Below are 18,892 nucleotides of genomic sequence, written 5' to 3'. Positions count from 1 at the left end.
GTATTGAACACATTATTGGTCCTATCTTTCATGACTGGTAAGGCCAAATACTTTAAGTGACTTCCTATAAAAAAAATACATCAGGAATTTGATCCAGAATAGAAAAAAAAAAAAAGGCTAGTGGCAGCTGAAGAGAAGAGCTAGGCAGAGACTCTCCCAGGCATCACAGGTAGTCTTGGTTACACTGTCCCAGTCACATAAAGAGACCACAAGTGGAAGAAGACTATATTTACAGCTGTCGATACATACACCAAAAGATGGAAAAAGACCTTGAAGGAAGTCTAAAGAACTAGTGCTACTTGGCTTTGTAAGGTTAAAAGCACTTCTTATCTCCTGAGGTTTAACTTTCTTCTCCCAATCCCTGACATTACCTTAATGTCTTCCAGCAGAACTCCATTATCTCTGTTTAAGTTTTCAGCCTGCTTGATTTGTCCCGTTGCCTCATTCAGAGCTTCACGAAGGTCAGTGATTTTTGATTCATATTCATTCAATGATTCCCTCACAATTTTAATAAGCCCATGATTTTCTTGGTGGTACTTTTGTAGTTCATTCTTAATACGTGCCAGTACTGCAGTATCAGGACCAGAAAGAAAAGTTTTGTTCAGAGAGTGAACCAAAACAAACTTCCTCCAAAAAGGCTTGAGATTTAGGATTAGAAAGTTGTGGTTGTGTGAAATACTAAGCACTCTTCGCAGTGCTAATTTCAGTGTTACTGTAGCAGAGATGCTATTCAGCATCTCACTGGGTCAAACATGTTCGCTAGTTTGCTGTTGCAGACACAGAGCAGAAATAATTGCATTTATTTGGCAATTTCTAAATTAAGGATGAAAATCTGAAAAAACTGACTTTTTTTTTTAAATTTATTTATATGCAACTAACAATTTCATCAACAATTTCATCTACAATGTAGATAGCTACATCCATGCCAGTCACCAAAGCTTCCTTTGTAACCACTGGAGAGATAAGGGTATGTTCAATCTCAAAGAAGTTAGAAACATAAAAGAGGTCAAATGAATCACGCTCTTAAGAGTGCCTATTTCACTGCCGACAAGACAGGGTACAGAAGAGTTTCTCTGAGGTAGGTATCAAACTCCAAAGTTAGGGGAAATGACTACCACTTGTAAGGTCTTTCACATTCCTCAACTATGCCCCTGCTTATGAGATAAGCCTGTGACTTTGATGTACTTGCTGTCTCTAATGTCTGGAATCAGGTTTCTGAATGTCCCAGTTAAATACATGCAGAGAACATAGAAGAGCGTACAACAAGTGCAGCCAGAACTTCTGAGCTTCCTTATCTTTGTATGATCTGGCCCTTGGACCACTCGAGCAGATTCTGAAAATCTGTTGTTAAATTACACCTGTAGTTCCTCTAAAATAGCTGCAGGTACCGTAGTCTATATATTATAATACACAGAAGCACTCCATAAGTATATTATGATAAGCTATGTCTTAATTTTACTGAGATAAACCTAGTTATGAAAGAAGGATCTACTGGGTCTCTTCCCCAGCTCAACTCAGTTTCTTCCATAACAAACTAAAAATGCCTCCACTATTACCACTTTCCTGTTGACTGACGATTGCTACTGATCCCAGGGATACACTGCAAAATGCACTTCCCTGCACTACCTCCCAAACAATCAGTAATGCTTCAGATTTCAGATAGATCTTTCTAGAGAGTAAGAAGTTAAGAGAACAAGCCCTTACACAGCTGAGCTGCTGTTCGCTCCTTCTCTGCCTCTGCTTGAAGTTGGCCAAAGTTGCGGTTTCGCATCTCCATTATCATGCGTTGAGCTTCGGCCAGTTCTTTGGCAGCATCTCCCAAGGGTAGGTTGTTACCTTCTGCATTTGTACCAGCTACTTGTTCCAAGAGCACTGAAAAAAAATATTGTCAAAGAGGGAATGCACTTAAGACTATGCAAAATACAAAAATGACAAACTTCTGTGAAAAAGACATGCGTATTCTATAATTCCTTAATGAAGCAGATCCATTTTGCATTAACTGTATTAGTTACTACTGAAAAGTATGCCATGTTACACAATGGGAGCTAGTAAAATGGCATTGGGATTGAAATTTGTCCTAACTCACCAACTTCACAGCAACAATTTTAAGGTCCTAACTTTAAAGAGCCTGTGAGAGTCCTGGCTAAAGTCAGAGATTGTGAGTGTCCTGATTAAAGTCAGACTAAAGTCAGGATAGTCATTTATAGCTCTAAATGTGTCTATGCTAAATCGTCTCTGTCCCTATTCACTACACAGAGAAGGTAGGCTCCTAAACTAACATTATATATTTCTAAGAGGAAGAGCAAATTTCACAGCCATGTTTCAGTTCTGCTTTATGAAGCTGTTTTCAAAGAAAACATCTATGCTTAATTAAGAATATTGTAAGTAAACTTGAAAAGATTTCATTAAAAAAAATATGTTATGGAATTAAAAATTGGTTTTACCTTGTATATTATTGACAACTATTTGTATTTGTGAAACCAAATCCTTTCCTTTCTGATGAGTTTGGCCAAAATTATTAAATAATATCTCAGCTGCTTTGTAGTTCGCTTCAGCCTAGCAAGGGCAAAACATTAGTAGATTAAAAATATCTGGATACAGCATGCTAATATGTAGTAAAGAAATGTGTATTTTTAAATTGATTTGGTAAGTCACCTTTTCCTGCAGAGCATTTACATCATGATTTAGGTTAAAGAATTCTGTCTCCAATTCATCTACCTTTGAACCCTGATTGTGTACAACAGAACGGTAGTTGTTCAATAAGCCCTGAAAAGAAAGAAAAAAAAAAAATCCATTGAATTACTCATACACAGGAGACACAAAAGCAAAAAGTCACTGGGTTAGATCTTTATCCAAGGTAAATAAAAGCAGCATTACTGACATGAAGGCTGACCAGTTGCTGCCCAAACCCCGGGCTTTCTTATCTGTGAGTATAGCAACTGCTATTCCAACCAAAGAAATTCTTTTTAGGATGAATTTTGGTATTGGCAATTGGAATGTTAAGGATTTTTGGTAATGCAGAGGTATAAGTGCTGGAAAAGGACAGAGCCATAGGGAAATCTTGGAGATACAGCTTTCAAGGTGAGCAGGCCTCAGAAAAAGCAGAGATACTGATTATCTTTCAGGGAATGACATGGAAACAACAACTGTCCTCTAACAGGTGAAGCCCAGTGCTGTCAGCATCTGGTATTTGGAATCAAGTGTTAACGTATGTTTCCTTGCAAGGTGACAAAAAGACGAAGTTTCTAGGTTCGGCTCTTATCAGCTTAATCTGAAATCTGCTTTTCTGTACATGTGTACCTACCTTTAAGTCCTTGATGCGTGTTTCCAAACGTCTCATCTGCTCCAGTGTGTGGCTACTTGCATGGACATTTTGCAGCTGAGACTTAATCAGCTGAAGCTCATCACCTATTGTGCTCAAATCCTTCAGCAGTGTCATTACACAGGTATCGCAAGCTGGAGCAAATGAAAGCAATACTTGTTATTAGTATTTGGTGCAGAGAATATTTCACTACTTATATTAATAAATGAGATGCAATGGAAACACTTTGATGCTTGTCATCTAGTACTGCCTGAACAGCAAATGCAACAAAGCCCAGAGTATTAAGGAGAGTGATCAGAGGCAGAAATAAGTAGGAGGCCCCATTTACATCTGGCTAATTGACCACCTCTTTTATATTTTATTTCAAGTGTTTCATTGAATATTTGTTTTCAAAAGATTCATTAAGGACACCTCCAGTCCTTTTTAAACTGTGTCCCCCTTAAGGAGTCATTGATATGTACCCAAAGCCAGCAGAAGGCAATCCAAGTCCAGTTCTACTTTATTACTTACGGTCACAATCTTCATTGGGATCCACATCTTTTGGTTCATTATTGAAACATTCTGAAATCACAAGAGTCTCATTAGTAATCAAAGTTTTCTTATAGAAATATTACTATTGCATCTTTGCCCTCACTTTTCATGGTTGGCAGCCATGCAAAACACAGTGCTGCCCTTTCATAAATCCACACCCACTGTGAACAAGCTGAAATTTCCAGAAGGCGTGAGCATGATGAAACATTCAGCTCCCACCTATGCCTTGCTGAGATCAACACCTTTTTCATCCCTCAAAGAAAACTGACTGTAACCCCAACCAATATACACTACTTAGGTAGCAGCAAGAGGCTCTCTCACATCAAGTGGGAGGAATGTACTGCTAGAATTTGCCTAGAATAACACCACCAGGACTGGAGCCAAGACTATATTACAATCATTAAGGCATTTTACCCAGGACATAGGTTCAAATAAATCCCTTCGCTTTAACATCCATGTTCACACCACATATTCTGATTCCTCAAAGGATGCCTTACCCACAGGGAACTGAGAAATATTTATGGACTACCTGTCACAGTTTGTGAGATTAAGGGATTAATCAAGCTTGAGAGAAATACACAGTTATGCGTGGAAGGAGGCCCTGTATGTAACCCAAGGCATGGAGCTTGGACCAGAGATACAAGTGGTATGTAACAAACATTGCCATCAGACTTTCCAAGAAGCTAGCACAAGTGGCTGCCTGTCCAGTGTGCTGATTCAGTTAGTTTATTTGCTTTACAAGCTTCGTTATAAGAAACTTAAGACTCTCTAGGTGCATGTGGGATTGTGATATCCTGGGATCCCAGTTTCTTGGAGTCAGGATGGAAAGTGGCTCCTAAAAATGCCATCATATAGGACAGGAATCTTCCCCAACTTGATGCCCAAGTCCCTTTTACAGGCTTAGTCCTACTGCCAAACTCTCATCTCCTTTTGAAAATGAAATGTGCATATCTTTGACAGAAAAGGATGCACTCAGGGTATAGGCTGCTGCTGTCAAGAGTCAACAACAGCTTGAGACTGTGAGAGCTTACAGTGATAAAATCAGACCAGAACTTTAGCAGCAGCAAGAAACAGCATGGAACCAGCTGCATAGCTGTGCCATTTCCTTCGGCACTTGCACATTAAGTCATCAGGAAGCTAAATGGGATTGGAAGTGAGCGCTGCCGCCAAAAGGAGACAAGTCACAAAGAATGTATTTGTAAGAGAATGAAGGAAATTGTTCTGAAATCCAAATACCTGTCCAGTTTGGCTGTTGTGCAATTCAGCTAACACCAGACACATTTCAGCTGTCACAGTGAAGTACCAATTAAAGAAAACTATTACTACAGCTTCTGCACAAACCACATCAGCCAAGAAACAGTGAAATGAGAAAGACTGGCCAAGTGCCGAACATCATGCACAAGAAACCTGCTAGAACATGCAGTGCTGATGATCACAGAGGGTTTTATTCCTCATGCAGAGAAAGAGAGGGCTAATCAGAATGTATTGGAGACAAACTGAAAACAGACTTGTTGAATTTTGCCCTGCAGATTAGTTAGTCGTGGCTAACTCATGCTTCAAGAAGAAAGGAATGAGAAAAGATCAAACACTGCTTGGATCTGTTCCACACAGCTATAAATACAATAAAGATGCATTACGTCAATGATGAAATATGAAATGAGAACTAGCTATTGAAAAATTGCACCAGCTACCAACAGCAGTTCACATATACTTGCTGGTTTTCTAATTTCTGTGACCAAGGAAAGGTAAGGTAATCGTTGCAGTTACTTGAATACAGTATGAACAGCAGTGCAGAGAAATTAAGAGCATGGAAATAGTAGGAGTTATTAGTTTGACATTTCACTGACATCTGAGGAGGAAAAGCTGTCTACAGGGAAAGAAAATTGTAATTTTATTGGGGAATGGAAATATGGGATAATAAGGTCCTTTTCAGGAGCAGTGACTTATGTGCTTCCGAATAGAAATGTGTATCCCAAGGAACTGAGATGAATTGAGGTGAAGACAGTCTGAAGAATGTAGGATCAGCCCCTTTAGAATTGTAACAGATAAAGCAAACATATGCCAGTGGCATAATAATCTTATAAGAGCTTACTAGTAGGGGAGTACATGTGTGACTGATTCTGGGAAAAACATGGATGTCTTAGACTGTAGCACGGTGTATAGCAGAATTTATAAAACACCCTCCTAAGTCAGGTCCTAACTTCCACTGTAAACACAGTTAACTTGGATATCTAAGAAGGCAGAGACTGATGCAGACTCTGAAGATGTCACTAATCTGTCTCAAATACATTTTAAAAAGGCATGTTGAGACTGCTCAGTTTCCTAAATCCATAATGCAGACCGGCAAGATATGACTTAACCATGTCAGCAGAAAAACCACAATGCACTTAAAAACATATCCATGAAACAGAAAAACAAGATAAAATTGGTAATATTAATTAAGGGAAATAGACAATAATATAGCTTACAAAGCTGAATTCAATGACTCAGAACAAGCCGCAATGTTATGTTTTAGAAAATCTTGAATTTTGTTAAAATTGATCTACATTCTTACAAGCCTAGATCTTTCCTTCAGTACAACTCGGATAAGTACCTTCCTTCTTTGCTTCCCAGAGAGAAAACAGCACTCAATTCCATTTTCACAAGCTCTCACGTACCTCCAGTCAGGTGGTCACAGTTAGCCAGCTGTCCATTATTATTACAATTACATTTCTGACAGTATCCTCCATATTTCTGTGGATTTCCAAAATATCCTGGAGCACAGCTACATAAAGAGATACAAGTAATTTTTAGTAAGTAGTTGAGCTACTTTTGTGAAATATACTTTCCCTTGACACCCCCTCCCCCCCCCCCCCAGTTATTCTCCTGAAGAAACTTTCAAGAACTTTTGATTTCATGTCTTAGACAAAAAGGGTTTATTTTTGCTTTACAGTATCCCCTGCACTATGCTAAAAATATCTTTCCAAGTACAGCAGATTTTTTTTTCTATAAATAGAAGAACACCCACAATGCTCATATAGGAATAATGCGCTTAGTCTGAAAAAAAACCACAATGCACACATATACATACATACACACACACAGAATTTGACCCAGAAAATCACACCATTGTGGTCTGTGATCCCACCAGAAAACACATACTAAGGAGGATCATCCTGCAAGCACATGTTGAGATTTCAAACAGCAATGGCACTGAATGACATTATCACCCTTGTGATGGGTGATACCTCCTCTGCCACCTGCTAGCAAAGCAGCCTGTCTGACTGTGAGAAAATATTTTATAGGTAAAATATACTGCTCAGATGGCTAGATCATAATCTTAAAAGTCACTCTGTTGTAAGATTGATGGGGTGGCAATGTGGGATCAAAGGGCCATGATGAGCAGCTGAGCTACATCATGAAGCTAGATCCAGAAAAGAAGACTTGTCTATAACCTGAAGCTTAGATATCAAAGGTAACAGTCTTGAAGCATAAGACAATGTGCTACTGGAGGTACTATCTTCAGGAGAGACATCATGATGTTATTGGCCTCAAATTTCCAAACCAGACAACACTACTCTATTACAATTAAATTCCCCTGGATTTGAAGTTCAGTGATATTGCTTCATTTGCCTGCCTGAGACTGCCATGCTGTGTCACTTGTGTTTTGTCAAACTGATGCAATATTCCAGCAAAATAGTTCCAGCATTGTGTTTGTACACTCCACATGTGGAGCACATCAGAATCAGTTGGGATGAAGGGTGTCATAGAATCATAGAATCATGGGTTGGAAAGGACCTTAAAGATCATCTAGTTCCAACTCTTCTGACTTGGGCAGAGACACCTTCCACTAGAGCAGATTGCTCAAAGCCCCATCCAATCTGGGTTAGAACACTTTCAAGGTATGACATTGAATGTTATCTGGTTGCTGTTGGAATGTTGTATGTTTCTTTGGGGAAAGTTGGCTTTACATCTAGAATTACACTATAGCACTACACTACAGCAGCTGTTCATATAAACAGATAATCCTTAAGTATGTGCATCCTATGCATGTGTACGTCTATATATTACCCAATGCAAACATACCTGCTTTTATGGTGTTTCTCAGAAACCTTGGTCTTGAGAAAAAAGTTACTTACCGTTCACAACGAACTCCAGTATAGCCTTCTTTGCACAGACACTGGATTTCTTCACCGTTTGCCACACAGCCAGTTGCAAATCTTTGAGAAGAAGCAAGAATATTATTGTGAGCAAGTCATCAAATAGACTTTACTCTCTAGAGGCTAAATTCAGTTAAATGATCTTCAGATTAAAAAGTTTTTGTATCACTGAATTATTTCTCAGCTAATTTAATTGCCTCTAGATAGACTGTTGTGATTAATTCTTTGATGTTTCGTATTTTTCATTGAAATTCTTTCCTTAGACTAAAAATAATAATTGTTTCCTGACCCTCTAGACTGAACATAATAGCTCACTGCCCAAAGGAATGCCTAAAGGAAACCTTAATAGTGATGTTGTAAAATAAAACAAGTCTGGGTAGCTATTTTATCTTACTAGGGCAAGAATCAATAGCCTGTACGAGACAACATTTCCTCCTGTTTGGATAACTTCTTTTTTTAAATTTATTTTTCATAGATGGAAACATTAGAGGGTATCTTACGTAGCTCATATTGCTTGGGGTTTTGTTTTGGTTGTTTTTTTTAACCAAGGCAAAATATAGCTGTGCATCATTCTGGGGAGCTCTAGCATATATCTGACTAACACAATGAATATTTTTGTCTGCTCTTTCCAGCAGACTTATCTAGCTTTAAATTCCTCTGGGAGAAAAATTAGTTTTATGGCCACTGTTTGGGAAAGAGAGGCAGGAGGTGAAGCAGGGATGGCCATGTTTGCTGTTTCCGTTTTTTAATCTAGGAAAGTTGGATAAAGCGAGTCTGTGTATCAAAGACAGAGGTCTGCACAAATAATTATATCTAATTTAACTAGGTGGAAAATTGTTAACCCCAGTAATGGCAGGTGGGGTGCATTTCCTGTGTCAGGAATGGTATTTACCACCCTAACGCGCAACTACGAAACTGCACAGGTTTACTGTCTCTGTAGGTATTTCAGCACTCTTAAAAGAAAAGATGACTAAAACTGTTCAGTCAGCCTCAGGCAAGCACCTGCAGAAGAGGCCAATGCTGTCAAAATCAGATCTATTCGAGTTCTCTGATAAATGAAGAACCTGTCTATTGTCTGGTAGTGTAAATCTCTTAAGGCTACTTGGTGTTTGCTAATGCACCTGGCAAATATTATGTGATGCCTTTAGCAATTTATACGTTACTTTGTTGGTTTGGTTTTTTTTTAAATATATGTTTTTATTTAACACAGTTCACATTTCAGTAAGAGTTAGCAATTTATTGCCCAATTTTAAATGCCTGGCAACCTTATTAGGTCCAAGGAGACTTTTTTAGCTCATTACATTTGCACTTCAAATGGAGCTTCCACCTGAAGAGCAACCATACTCTTTCAGGAATTAGATATGTGCCTAAGAGCTTTAATGTTTTTATATTATTTTTGCATCTTACTAAATTTTCCGAATTCATATAAAAGGCTCATTTCATTATTGTCATTTATCTCCTAGCCAGAGTAATGGTGTTAAACCTGAGACTAAAGATAACTTACACCTTGCATTTCAGCAAACAAGAAAGGTTCTGGATATGCCCAGTAAGCATCCTATATTTTTCACTATGAATGAATTACTAATGGTTTTGTACATAAGCCATTGTAACTGCCTGGGGCTCCCCCAGGTGATGAGCAGCATGTCTTTATGGCTCAGGAACAGAATCGGAATACTTACCTTGTTAAAAAAGATAATTCCATGAGACAGACCACCAAGTTACTGCTGGTCTGATGTGCCTCAAACGGGTCTGATGCCCCACTACGTTGGACAATATGAAAGTACAGAAAAGGGTCATTATCTTCATGTGGTAGCAGCATTTGGGGCTTGGGTTGTTATTTGTTTGTTTGTTTTTCTTTTTTTCCCTCCCCTGCATGATTTCTTATGACGTTCTACTGTACCTGTTTGTATAGGGGCAAGGACACACCCGGCAGGAACCTTGAGTGGCATCGCCAAAATAACCATCTTTGCAGCGCTCACATTTCTCCCCAGCAGTATTATATTGACAGTTCTTCAAAACAAGCCAGACAGTTAATAGTGCTTTATCACTCAATATGGCTTTACTATTATTAAAAAATATATAGCTTATCTATTCAGAGGATATGATCTTTCCCTTCCACATAATCAAGCATTTATTGCCAAACTGCCTTCCCAGCAAGAATAGATTGGTTCCAGTCATTCTCTAATTGTAGAAATCACAATTCACTCACTATTGTGGAAAAGCAATAGATAAATAAGCAGCATTAAACATATTTTAAAAGAAATTCAATCAGATGCATAGTTTGTTAAGGAACGTTTCATTAATGCGCTGTCTCTGTCTTGATATTTCAGTTAAAAACCACTATGTTTAAATGGAACTTTAAATTTTGCATCTTAATTAGAAGGCAGATATCATTTAAAAGCATGCAGTTAATTGAGCCCAAGTACATCCTTAAAACAATCCCATGAAATTAATATAAAAAGTATTTCTTTTAGTAGATTAAGATCAGAGGTTAATTTCATGAGCTTTCTCTAGTGTCTGTTATTTGTATCTCCCTGGAGTAACTGGAATAAAGAATGAAAAATAAAGGCTGGGAAAACAATTGAAACTGATGCAACTGAACCACTTTTTCCATGATAAAATTGTTGGGAATTATATCTTATTTTACAAACATTCCTGGTGCTGTCGAATTGTCATACACATTTATGCATTACAGGGAGAGAATAAGCAAGTTGCTTTTGCATTACCTAAAGTGATGCTAATTTAAAAGAAGTTCAAAAACATTTTCGGGCAACCATAAAAATTCTGCGTTATCCACACTCAAGAGACATTCACACTCCCAAGTTCTACAGCTGTTTTTTCAGCAGACTGATCCAATGTCCCACAGAGCTGAGGGTGTACCAATAAAGTAGAAGGTGGAAAGAGAAGGTGGGAAATTGCCTAGAAGCAGTCACTAAGCAAATTATACTTCCATTTCAGGGACCTTGACGGCTTAGGGCTATGGTAAGACCCTAGTACCATGACTTGCAGCAGAGGGGCATTTTTCCCTACACATGAGAAACAGCTCTATTTCTTCCATCTCTTCTTATACTCCATTCTCCTCCGCATTACTTCACGCTCACATTCCCTCAACCACATCAACAGTGCTTCCCTCAGCCTCTTGCTCATCATAACCCTAATTTGTTTTTATTTTGGTTAAAGAACTAAATTTGTGGCTCACTTGGGAAAGAACAAGAAATGCTCCAGTTCCCATATAGGACATTTAACTAGGGAAGCTAAAGTTACATGAAGACACTATACTATGTAAAAGGAAACATTTTAAAATGCAGCCTCTCCAAAAGCTGGTGCATATTTTCCTGCAAAAATCTCATGGAAAATTCAGTCTGGTTTTGTATAATTACTGACAATATTTATAATCCTGAAGAAAAAATTAAACTGCAAAAACAGTAAAAGAGAAGTACTTAAAAATATTTGTGTTGGTTTCATCTTGGAGCAACCTCCCATCCCTAAGTCTATCGGCTGGTTTTTGTTTTGCCCACTTTATCTAAAGAAACTGATCTAATTCCATAGCTGCAAAGAAAGTTTCAGATATTTGACATATAAGCCACTCTATATGTGCCATGCTGTTCTTCTAGCTACATGGCATATAAGGACTGGAACTCTCAAGGCACAGTGGAATTAAACCAGAGCAGCAGCTCTTGGGTCTTCCTTCAAGTTTCACGGGGCCAGAGACACCTCTGAAGTCATGGCATCTCCAAACCGTGAAGTACTGCCGACTCTGAAGGTAAAACTCTCAGATGATTTCATATGCACACATATGGTACAAGAAAGCCAGAGTGTGTTAGGGCTTCAACAGAAACACCTATGAACATGGGGTTATGTGACATGAAACAACATGTCATGGGATAGACAAGCCTCAGCACTGTTCGGCTGCTGAGGGAACCTGCATTTCAGGAGGAAGGTCAGGGAGCACAAGGACACAAAGCCCGATTATGGCAAAGGATCCGCTTTTCCCTACACATGACAACCAGTTCTGTCTTCTCCACCTGCGCCTCCACTCTCAGCAGCGCAGCACTGCATTCCTCTCTTTCCATCAGCGTACAACGGGATAGGTATTGCCAGAACTGGGGAGCATTGCACTGCTGCCACAAGGAAAGGGCCTCACAAGGAAAGCCTTCTCTGGAGGCTGCCCCTGGAGAGAAGCTGACATATGAAGGTGCTGTGCTGCTGGCAAGGAGCAGGAAGAAGGACTCCAGGTGAGGTGAGCAGGCGTTGCACTTTGGGTGTGAAACTCACAACTCCACCTTGGGAAGCAAGCCTCCTTGTTTTCTCTGCACCACTATAGGTCTTTGTCCTATGGCTCTTCTACAGAGAGACAAACTTCCTCATTATGAAGTGGAGGCTCACGTTGGAAATACAGGCCCTCTGGGCTGTCACTTTTTACCACATTATTCTGGATGACTTTGCTTGCCCTAAATTTTGTCTGAGGGTCAAGTGTCGATATAGCTGTATCTATCTCAAAGTTAATCCAGCTGTGAGAAGGAGGGGATAAAGTGAAAGCTAAATCACATACTTCATGAGGTAAAAGTGAAATTTGTATTTTTATTTTCTTTCCCCTTACAATTTTCCATCTGAAGTAAAACTTCCTCATCTTTAGAGCTCTGCTGCAGCACTTTCCTGTCATGGCCTGCCCTGCCTTTCCAAAGCAGCGGCCTGTAAGTCATCCCCCAGAATGTGCTGAATCGGGTTATAGTTTTTATTGGAGCAAGAGGGTTGGTCGAGACAAAGTCGGGGGAATGACATAACGCACAGGAATGCACCGCAGGCAGAACGGATGCAGCGTGAACAAGGAAGAAATAACAGAGAAGACAGACCATGAAAGATGTTGGCAAGGTTCTTGTTTACACAGTAAGTGAAATATTAGTGAAAAGTTTTTAAGTGGGATTTTTCAGAACAAGCTGTTCAAAGCAGCAGCATGGATATAAGCTGGAGAAGAGCAGTCGGCCAAGTGTCACACTTGCATTGCTACAAGGGATGATCTACTCCAATGAGGTTGCTTTGGGCTTAATGTGGTGTGCCAGGGAGCAAAAACTGTGCCACTGTATCTTCTACACCCACTGAAATTGTTCTAATTAATCTAACTTTTACCCCCTTCAGCTCATCTTATTTATTGCAATATTTTTTAACCTAGCTCTAGATTAAGATTAGTGGAGATTTACTGATGGTGATTAAATGAGATTTTTTAAAAGCTATGCTATGTATGAATGTGGTAGTTGTCAGCGCTGGCAAACCCTAGTATATATGTATAAAACTAAAGATGGTGTATACCGGGATAAGGCACGTATTTACTATAAATAACTGAAAACACTTACATATGCACTAATTTGGTGACTTTTTATACCATGAGCTAACAAAAATGGCCGGGGAAAGAAGAAAACAAAAACAAGGATGTGAATTATTCTAATCACCCACAGTTGAATTAATGTACATGTAAATGTATACAACTTATGCTCATTAACAGTACAAGATACAGAGACTTGTACTAGAGCTATATCTAGATATAGACATGCAAGGACTATTTATCCTTATTTGATTAGAATTTACCAATACTGTATAGTCCATACTGCAATAAGTTTTCTTCTTTTCTTTTCCCAGTTAATTTCTTGAATGCTAGTAGTTACTTACAATGCATTTTCCAGTACCATCTTGACATCTGTTTGAATTCCCATTGCAGTTACAGGGGACACAGCGTCCAGTAAAATATCCTTTATTCTCACGATAAAATCCAAGGCTGCATTCCTAGACAGTAAGCAGAGAGAGAAAACAACAGTGAGTGTTGGCGGAAAGCAAGTTTTACAGGTTATGGAAAGTGTATTTTGAAATTGTTTGCGATTTCTAAGGAGAAGTGGGGGTGTACATTTCCTTGAAAGCTCTTCTAAGCCCATATTGTTGTTTAAGTGCTTTAATGCAGTGAATAGAAATGAGTGGAGCTGAAGAAATTTCAACTGAACCCTGTGCTCTGCACTTTGTGGTAGTGGGGATTTAATCATTTTGAATCTAACCTCTGAGAAGAACGTATTTCCCGTGGCTGTGTACAAAGGTGTAGAATATAACTTTTAAACCACAGAAAAAGATCTGAATATAGATTCACACTATAGTGTTCTCAAAGAAGAACATATGGAAATCTCACATAGTAGCTAGTGCTTATATTAAATCTTAATTTAACTACAGTATGATCCTTGGAAATACTTCTATCTTTTACATGAATTCATCATGACTTCCACAACAAGTCTACCTAGAACTATACAAAGCCATGGTAAACCAGAGCTAGATGATATAACAAAGCATACAGCGATCTCATTTCTGAGTACAGGCTTGCCCTGGAGACCCAGGAAGCATGAGAAGAATGTTCAGCTATTGAGGTCACAGGAGTGGGGGCACAGCCTGTCAGATCAAAGTTGGATTTAAATTGGGAGCTGAAACAGAGGAACATTATAAATGAATCAAGAGACTTGAAGTTTGTTAGCCTATACCAGGGAGGTAGTAATAATCTGTGAAAACCAGCTTCTTGCTTGGTATGGACAAGGAAAGCACAAGGGTAAGGAAAGTACAAGGAATTCCTCCCGGGCAGAAAGCCTTCCCATATACAGAATAATTAAAAAATTTGTGTCCACTCCTCTGCTCAGCATCCTGGCACACCAACCACAGCGAAAATAGATGGACATAAATTTATCCCTTCTATTCCTTAGCTCCTTTTCACTAGTCACTAAGCTGGTATGGTGCTGGTGCAAGGGAGATTAGAGGCTGTGCAGAAGCAGGGAAGAAACTGTGCTCCCCACGAAGCCAACACCTCCCAGGTTCTTGCCTCTGGCAATGTATTTCTGCACTGTACTTATACCTCGCCTCTACCTCCCAGTTAAGGGCTGGCTTCAATGATATTCAGAAAACAAGTGACACTTGAACTTTAAAGCCATAAATCTCTTCTCCTAGCAGTTGCACCACCAAGACTGATGGGACTAATCTGAAGAGCAAAGGGTTTGTGGGATGATGTCTCAAATCATGTTCCAGTGGTTTGAGGTGTAAGTAGTGAATTTATCAATCATGTAACTACCCGGGGGGGGGGGGGGAATTACCTCTCCCAAAGCAGATCTCCAAAGGAATATTGATTTATTGCTGTTTAAATAACAGTTGCTAGTGGCATATTTGCCTTCTTTACATGCGGGATGAAAATGAAAGAAAAAAAGCATGCAGGATACTAATATCATGAGTCAGTTTAATACTGACTTCAGTGACAGCAAGGACTGAATTTAGAATAGGCACTTGAGATATTTTAACTGCATTTTTAAACGGATGCTTATATTCCCTGAACAACAGGGAGACAGTATACACAGCTTCTGAAGAAACAGTGCCTGAAATACACTAAGCACCATGACTAAGTAAAATATAGGTTCTAATGCATATAAATTCTATGTAGTGAAATTGGTTTTTTGGAGAGCAGAATGAATCACTCATTTTAAAAATACATCCAAATGCATTCAGAAAAAAATCTATGCATCTTTTTGTTTTTCTATTTATGCTGTCTTTAAAACAACATCTTTAGAGTAGGTGGGCGCTTAGCTTTTGAAACAGTGTTCGTGATACTGAGAAATTGATTCCACACAAAGATGTGCTTTTAAGTGCTCAGGAGTTCAGGCTGATTGTTCTCAAGTAAACAGCAATTTATAAGAAACTTCTCTTTACACACTGTTGTTAGCAAAGTACTTTGAGACACAAGATTAGCCTTCTTATTACTTTTATATTAAGTAATGTAGAATTTGTTATCAAATTAGCTCATTTAAAAGAGAAAGAAGGAAGCAAGCAAGGAAAGGAAAATGAACAAATTACCTGTCTCAGGTAGAAGTCCCTTTGAACTTGTTGCTGCTGACTCCCCTGCTGAAGGTGAGGATAAAATAGCCTCTGCTGCATACCTTGTGCTAAGCGATGCCCCAGGACTACTAACGTGACAACCACCCATGGTACATTCCTTGGTCTCTGTGCTTGGGCCATCATCTTTCTTTAGCTCCAGTTTGAACAGATGCTTTATGAGCTTGCCCGTTCTCTTATACTCTCCCTTCTTCTCCAGCTTCTGACTCAGATTAATGAGGCTCTGTGCTGCAATGGGCCCCACCTCTAAACTTTATACGTGAGTCAAGTTGTACAGCACGTATTACTGTTCCTGAGGTTAACAAGTAACCTCGCAGTTCCTGTAGCTCAATATATACCTAAGTTAGGGTGTGGCAGGCATCACCTCCTCCCCACCTAAGGCAGCCAGACAGAGTGAAGTGATTAGAGCAGTAAATCACTGCCTGAGTAATACTGCATAAACATACGGGTCTTACGAACTACCCAACCGAGTGTCTTGATCACTTCCTTTGGCTATGTATTTCCACCAGGTTATATAAAAAGCCCCCAGCAGCTTAGTTTTTCAAGGCAGTCTGCCGAAAGCAATGGGATGGCAGTAAGAATTTCAGTCAATGCTCACTGATTTGCATGTGACACGGAGCATAAAAAGTGTGAAAAAATCAGTTTCTAGAAATATTTGCAACATGGTTATTTAACAGATGATGAATAAATGCCCTGAGAAGTGGATGCACACATGAAACATAAGCCAGCCATAAATGTTTTCTTCAATCTCTCTGCTCTGGTCTAGATATTATTCTTTCATGCTCATTTCAAAAAGTTTGCAAGGTTATTACAGCAATTGTAACCCTTAATCATTTTCTGAGAGAATAATTCCTCCCATTTTGTGCACTTTGTACACCGCTTATCTCTCTAGTACTTTATTCTGCTGCACATATGAGCAGTCAATCTCTAAGCTAAGCAAAGTGACATCCAAAAGAATTACAGCTACAGGAGCAGCATATACAACTGCAACTAGGATTTCACTATTTTTCAGGAAACAGTATTATTTTGCAATGTTTACATTATCTTTCATGAAAATATCTCCAATTTTTTTTTTTTTGCAAATATGTAAACTTCAGCTTTCAAACATTTTGCTATAAAAATGGGGAAGTATCTAGAATTATCTAGATTCAGGCTACTTCCCTTGAGCCCTGCTAAAATAAGGAACACCAAGGATCTTCTCCACTCTGCAAGGCCTCACAGACTTTGATCAAATTGATTTTGACCTTACCTCCATTAAAGCAGATGATTCAGCTTTTCATAGGCATCACAGAGGAACCCCTCATTGTAGTGCCTCACACATGTAAAATGACATCCACAATACCACAAAAGCAATATGAGTTGAATAACCCTACAGTGCTTCTTAGACAGTGAAAGTATTTGAGCCATTGTACGAGCTCATGCTTACAAGAAGCACATTTAATTACTTTAATAACCAGCCCGTTACCTTTAAGTAAACCAGTATGCATAACTGTAGGCAAGACAGGAGATAGTGGTTACACGATGGTGGCAAACGCTTCCTACCTGACATGAGTCACCAGTGTACTCCGGAGGGCAGGAGCATGTCTCTACGCTGTATGCGATGCTGCCGCTTCCTGTGCTGGTGGCTTCTTCCAGCCCAACCTCACCAAGAGTTAATCGCTGGGTCTCCGTGAAGTAAAGGCCTCTGATGTGTAAACCATCTAGCCTAGACAGGATTATCATCAGCTCTTCTCTGGATACAAGGTTATTGCTGCTGGCATGCCTGAAGTTTCCCTGCACATGAAGGGTACAAAATGAGTATGACCTTGCAGTTCCTTAAAAAGAGTATCTGCAAAGAAGAAAGGATGACAGAAAAAGGGAGAAGACCACCATGGAACAGACCACTATAGTGCCAGTTGATGTGGGGTGAAATAGAGGCCAGGAAAAGAAATACAAGGAATGTAAACACAGCATAGGTAGAAAATAGTATAATGAGCATCAAAAGGAATGTACCCTTTACTTTGTAAGGTACATATATATGGCTCTGAGGTACTGAAAAGTGAAGCATGTAGGTTCTTCTTTAGTCATTCAGATTTCTTTGAGGTATCACCCACCAAACCATAAAAGGGTGGAGGAAACTGTTTTATTTTTAAGAATAGGCAAAGTCCTAGAAATCCAATCTTTGAGGGCTGCCTTCGCATAATTTCTTGCTGATACTAGATACAACATTACTGAAAATGAAATCTGGCTTGAAGAAACATTTTTTTTTTTTTGCCTGGATATGAGATAGAAATAAATAGCCCAGTTTGACATTCCAAGCACAGGTTTAAGGTAGGAATAGTCCCTGCTAAGTTTGCCTGCCTGAGTGTTGGACACCCATTCTTAACTAGGTAGCTAGACATCAAAGGAAAACAGATAACAGTTCATTCCATCATTAAGTATGATCTGGAACTGCAGTGAATCATCTTCCATTGATGACTAGTTCAGTATTACTCCACTGGCCCTGGAGGGAGTGCTAACGGCTAAATAGGACAAGGTGCCTAATTCAGAAGTGCTAAAATTAGGCGTCATGAACCAGAACCTAGGTTCAATGTGGCAGTAAAGAGAAAGAAATAATGTCTATAATGAGAGTCTACAGTATTTCAGCTTATATTCATTAATATTATAAAGTATTTGGTATTTCTGCATATTTTAGCTGAGTATTTTTTATGTGCCATTGGGAAGAAAGGAAAGGCCATTCCATTCGCATTTCTTACCTCAATGAGCTGCACACGGCCATAATATTGACGGTCAGGCAGTGGGTCATTGGGATCCATATAAACAACTTTCATTTGCTGGCCCTGTGTGAGAATGAGAATGTAACATTGCTGTTTCACTACTTTTTATAGTAAAGTGTTCAGATGCAGCAAAGTTTCGTGAAGCACATTAATCCTGTTCTTCAGGGGGTAAATACTAAGTAACACTAGGAAAACCGTAAGTCATTTTGTTGGCAAAGTGGTATAGCAAGCATTGTACTCTA

General features: G+C 39.1%; 1 protein-coding gene across 1 annotated transcript in view; it reads right to left on the bottom strand.

Moving 5' to 3' along the window:
• The window catches only part of LAMA3 (laminin subunit alpha 3), a 106,905-nt gene that overhangs the window by 24,399 nt on the left and 63,614 nt on the right, over nt 1–18,892 (bottom strand). Inside the window, exons 37-48 of the mRNA XM_057397627.1 lie at nt 18,630–18,713; nt 17,437–17,667; nt 13,657–13,770; nt 9,893–10,002; nt 7,972–8,052; nt 6,511–6,617; nt 3,833–3,883; nt 3,305–3,456; nt 2,656–2,766; nt 2,445–2,556; nt 1,705–1,872; nt 372–568 (exon numbers count right to left, since the gene is read on the bottom strand). Of these exons, the coding sequence (XP_057253610.1) occupies nt 372–568; nt 1,705–1,872; nt 2,445–2,556; nt 2,656–2,766; nt 3,305–3,456; nt 3,833–3,883; nt 6,511–6,617; nt 7,972–8,052; nt 9,893–10,002; nt 13,657–13,770; nt 17,437–17,667; nt 18,630–18,713 (1,518 nt within the window). The remainder of the gene's footprint in view (nt 1–371; nt 569–1,704; nt 1,873–2,444; nt 2,557–2,655; nt 2,767–3,304; nt 3,457–3,832; nt 3,884–6,510; nt 6,618–7,971; nt 8,053–9,892; nt 10,003–13,656; nt 13,771–17,436; nt 17,668–18,629; nt 18,714–18,892) is intronic.

This window comes from Pezoporus wallicus, unplaced genomic scaffold (assembly GCF_028554395.1).
Source record: "Pezoporus wallicus isolate ANWC-B61680 ecotype Strahan unplaced genomic scaffold, APGP_CSIRO_Pwel_v1 contig_227, whole genome shotgun sequence".
Taxonomy (NCBI): Eukaryota; Metazoa; Chordata; class Aves; order Psittaciformes; family Psittacidae; genus Pezoporus; species Pezoporus wallicus.
Note: the sequence above shows the minus strand (reverse complement) of the source record. Positions and strands in the feature narration are given on the sequence as shown.